This window comes from Sardina pilchardus, chromosome 15 (assembly GCF_963854185.1).
Source record: "Sardina pilchardus chromosome 15, fSarPil1.1, whole genome shotgun sequence".
Taxonomy (NCBI): Eukaryota; Metazoa; Chordata; class Actinopteri; order Clupeiformes; family Clupeidae; genus Sardina; species Sardina pilchardus.
In genome coordinates this window covers 32,904,302-32,909,301 of record NC_085008.1, presented here as the reverse complement: position 1 = coordinate 32,909,301, position 5,000 = coordinate 32,904,302, and the positions used below count along the sequence as shown (strand labels likewise).

The 5,000-nt window shown below is 44.0% G+C and overlaps 1 protein-coding gene across 1 annotated transcript in view; it reads left to right on the top strand.

The window, feature by feature from the left end:
* Nucleotides 1-5,000, top strand: part of gipc3 (GIPC PDZ domain containing family, member 3) — a 16,060-nt gene that overhangs the window by 10,009 nt on the left and 1,051 nt on the right. Inside the window, exons 5-6 of the mRNA XM_062555341.1 lie at nt 1,198-1,307; nt 2,655-2,736. Coding sequence (XP_062411325.1) covers nt 1,198-1,307; nt 2,655-2,736 — 192 coding nt within the window. The remainder of the gene's footprint in view (nt 1-1,197; nt 1,308-2,654; nt 2,737-5,000) is intronic.

Genomic DNA, 5,000 nt, shown 5'->3' with positions numbered 1-5,000 from the left:
AGAGGGGCATCAGGGAGTGGCCATCTGCAACACATCAAACAACAACCAGATAAAAATGAAAGCAGCCGATTTAGACGCTACTTAAAGGGTCCCCTCAACATTCCACCCAAATTGGGTGGAACGCCACTGTAGTTTAGCCATGTTTAAAGTCACATTTGTTTGTGATTCTTCAGATAAGGGGCAAAATATATCCTTCATCTAAAAGTCACAGTTTTGCACTAAAAATTGAGAATTTAATAATTGAAAATTACATTATATGGCTCAGTGTAAGGGATCTGTGTATACGCATGACATCAATGACAAGGCACTTCAAGATGTGTGTTAACCTTGGATTGTCAACTGCGTCAATCTTTGTCAACATACAGTATAGGAGCACACAAGGCAGCAAATGCTCCTCTTCTCCCTTCCCCCTTTCATGGCTATTCTACTGTAGCACGGTTGGGCAGAGACGTGTCAGTGTGAAAGTGCTGTCAGTCTCTACTCTTAGAAGTGCTACTGTAGGTCTTTGTGAACTGGTGTACCGATAACATTTATAACCCAGTGTTGTGCCCCATTGAATTTGTCCTCGTATTTCTACAGCATCTGTTTAGAGCAGAAATGCTCTACCACTCCACTCACATCCCACTTCTAAGACATGCCCGATGCCTTCAGCCAGTGTTGATGCTCCCTTGGGACCTTATGGTGATGGTGCTAGAAGCCATTGCTAGTTAGGCGATATTGTGGTCAAAATGTACAGCTACTGCACTGTAGTTTACATTTGACATTTTGCTATATGAGGCTGCGGTTGGAGAATATGATAGTGACATCAAGTTGGATACCTTGGGGCACAAAACGTCTGCACGAGTCTCCGAGCAAAGTCATTTTTCCTCTATCAGAGGTCAGAATTTCCTAATATCCGATGTGGCATGAAGGCGATATTATACCTTTTCGCCGACAAAAACGTGACTAGAGTGGTAACAGTTGATTGTGACGAGTGGTAATAGCTGATTGCCTCTACACATCAGAACTGTTGACCAGACAGTTAGCCATCAGCAGTCGTCCCGACTGACCCTTCCTGTTTGCCCTCCTCAGACATGATTGGCCAGACTGATCCTTCCTGTTTGCCCTCCCCAGACATGATTGGCTAGACTGACCCTTCCTGTTTGCCCTCCCCAGACATGATTGGCCAGACTGACTCTTCCCGTTTGCCCTCCCCAGACATGATTGGCCAGAGGACACGAGCACCCAAGTCCAGCGAGGGGAAGATGGTGAGTGGACGAGAGACGCTACGTCTGCGCTCGAAGGGCGGAGCCACCGTACAAGAAGTGGTAAGTCAGAGACGGTTGATAAAGCGAGACGGTTAAGAGGGTCATTTGCTGTTAAGAGTCAGGAAGTAGTAGGGGAGCGCCGGGTCAATTGATACACTTTTCAATTAAACAATGTTTTCGAAGATTACTTTATGTACACAAACATTTTTATCATGCGATCAACAACTCACATGTGTTGTGTCTTAGTTACAAGTGTAATTTAACATATATGTTGGATGATCGCGCTGTTTTCAAACTTTGAACGTAAGTTGACATTTGTCTCAAATGCCCCACCTATGCATGTCGTTTGACACACATAGGAGGGGCAGTTAATACAGCATGTTTTAAACAGAACCTACTGACCTTACTCACATTTTTATGAAGCATATCGGACAACATACATGTACTAGTGTATTCGTAATCCCGAAAATGTCACATAATTTCTCGCAATATAAATAGGTCAAACAAGTATTTTTGTACCGTCCCATCACAAAAGTACTACCGCACGAAATATTTTTTTCCCTCACTTCGCTGAATATCTGTGGATTCATGTCATAAACATGTTTTGTTCATCCAAAATATATGTTGTTCATTCAAATCAGTTGTTGTTCATTGCAAAACAGTTATTAATTCGATATTGATCGATTAATGTGGCCACTTCCGGGTTAACGTGAGGGACATTTAAACAGCCGAACCTCCACCGACTACTGACACATAAACCTGTTTTGCCTCAAAACTATGACATTGCATACTTTAGGGCCTTTTTAAGTACGAATTCATCTGTTGTTTGATCATATTATTATTGCATGGCACACAAAATACAACCTTTGATCACAAAAAAACTACCACATGTAAGATTTTACTTACCTTAGACGAAAACCGGTTCCCGCTAATAACTTAATTTCACGAGCTTTGCCAGAATTGGTAGGTGTTATGTGCTGAACGTAGTGTCAAAATCTGACGGCTCAAGCTTGCATGGTTTTTGAGGAAATCGCTGTGTATCAATTGCCCCTTGTCTCAATTGACCCGGCGCTCCCCTGTACTGTACTGTAGGTAGTAGGTAGGTCCCAACTCCAAAGTTTATTCTGTGTCCAAAAGAGTTTCATTGGCATCACACACAATGGCAATAAAAAAGTACACATTATATTTTAAAATTATATTTGAAGAAGAGATTGGATTTGGGGCTGTTGACTACGAGGGACTTACCCACAATCCTCTACAGTATGACGAGTACGAATGTTCTCGATTCCCCTTTTTTCCCTCTATACACCCCACTCCTCACTCCTTTCTTCTCCCCCTCTCTCCATCTCTGTCTCTCTCTCTCTCTCTCCTTCTCTCTCTCCATCTCTCTCTCCCTCCTTCTCCCAGCCTAATGAGTTTGAAGAGAGGGCCACTAAGAAGGTGGATGATCTGCTGGAGAGCTACATGGGTATCCGTGACCTGGAGCTGGGTACGCACACAGCAAGTGTACACATCATGTGGATGGTCCTCTCCCACTCCCCTCACATGTGTCATGAACCACACAGCAAGCGTACACATCATGTGGATGGTCCTCTCCCACTCCCCTCACATGTGTCATGAACCACACAGCAAGCCTACACAGCATGTGGATGGTTCTCTCCCACTCCCCTCACGTGACATGAACCTCCGTGATTAGGGTGACCAGACGTCTCCGGTTTAGGGGGACAGTCGCCGTTTTTGGTTGACTGTCCCCGGGAAAGTACAACTACCTATGTCACCGGTTTTTGAAGATCAGATTGCTGGTCAAACTGAAAATGTCCCCGTTTTTCCACATTCTTGGGATTATGTCCCCGGTTTTGGTCTCAGACATCTGGTCACTTTATCCTTGATGGGTGGAGTTCTACACTGTGCACCCAGTGGCAGTTGCTACTCTTTGGAATAGGGACAGCTCTGATAAAAATAGCCATGATGTTGAACACATTTTTAGCATGTTCTAGTTGGAAAAGAAAGCTGTCTAGTGTATTATTTGATGCAATTTTCCGTATTGTTTTAGATAAGGCTGAGTTACCCCTGTACTCTTAGAGCAATCGCCTATGTCTGCACCAGTATGGTGGGTGTGAAGAGGTGGACCCTAACTCCTCACTCTGCAGTCTGCACCAGTGTGTGTGTGTGTGTGTGTGTGTGTGTGTGTGTGTGTGTGTGTCGCATACCTGCAAAGAAGATTTCCGTCTTCTCTGCTATACCTCTCTCTCGCCCTGTTAAAAAATAGTACATTTGGCCAGTCACGTTTAATTGATTTGGCCAATCACAATCAAGACAGATGACGTCTGTCTCCAACACAAATGAACTAGTAACGGCATTTTGTCCTGTACGTAATAGAAATGTGTGGCGGAAAGAAATGGCCTATTTCTACAAACAAGACAGTTTTAGCGCAGGGCTCTACAGTGCGCCCACTTTACTCGCATTTGCAAGCAAATATTTCGGCATGCGAACGAGGAAAACAAAACAGACGCACATGTGCGTGTGCTTCTTGCAGCCCGCAATTAGACCTAAGCATAGATTCGGCGCGCCACGGCCACGCACTATTAGGTTATGATTGGCAGTGCTCGCTATTTTTTCCTAGCGAAAGACGACCTGTTGTTAACTTCACTGCACAATACTCTTCTTAGATTACGTTTACAACGTCAATGTAAAAACTGCATGTTACATAGAGATACTCTGTAATCTCCCTTGCAGCGGATCTAATGCTACTCCATTTAATTGGGAACGTGTTTCTGCGCGCACGAAAGGGAGAGAGCTGGATGCAGGATGGCTTGTCATTGTTGATAGCTGGTTTCTCCTTTCTTCTTTTTCATCTAAAAGAAAATCACGAAAGCAATAGTAGTTCCACTACCGAGCATTTAGAATAGGCCTAAACAGTGAGGGGACATAGCAAACCACTCAGCGAAGTTGGCAAAAGAGCCTTAGTGACAGTGCAGTATTTTGCACATTAATTAAACAGCATCATAACCATAGGCCTATTTCTTAAGATATGTATTTTATACAACAAAATTACTTTGTCATTATTATCTAAATGACACAATATGTTTTATAGCCTATGCACACTGCATTGTGTGTGGCATTGGCCAATTGGTTGTCCCAAGTCCCAGTGAGCCAGAATGTGTTTGCCACCTCTGGTCAAACTTCACTAGTGGTCATGCAGGAAAAGTAGGCCTACAATCAGTCATAATTCTTTTGCTTTTTATATAAATTTAGTAATTTGGTGGCTACAGCCGAACAACACCCGTGGGAATATCCATTACCAACCCCACTCTCATTCGTAATATTGCTTAAGTGTATTTTTTTTCAACCTGTTGTAGCCTGTTTTTACAGAGGTCGTGGGCGTGTGTGGGCAGATGTGCGCCGGGTGTGTGTGTACGTGTGTGTGTGTGTGTGTGTGTGTGTGTGTGTGTGTGTGTGTGTGGTTGTGTGTGTGTGTGGTTGTATGGTGGTGGGTGGGAAGAGATGGACTCTAGTCACCGGGTACAGGGAGGGTCAAGGGGTCAGGGTCATTTGAGCTAAATCCGTACACATGAGTCCCATTTCTAAAGAAGGAAGCTACTGTTAGACACACACACACACACACACACACACACATACACACACACACACACACACATTTTCACACACACACACACACACACACACACACACACACACACACACACACACACACACACACACACACATACTATATACACACACACACGGTTG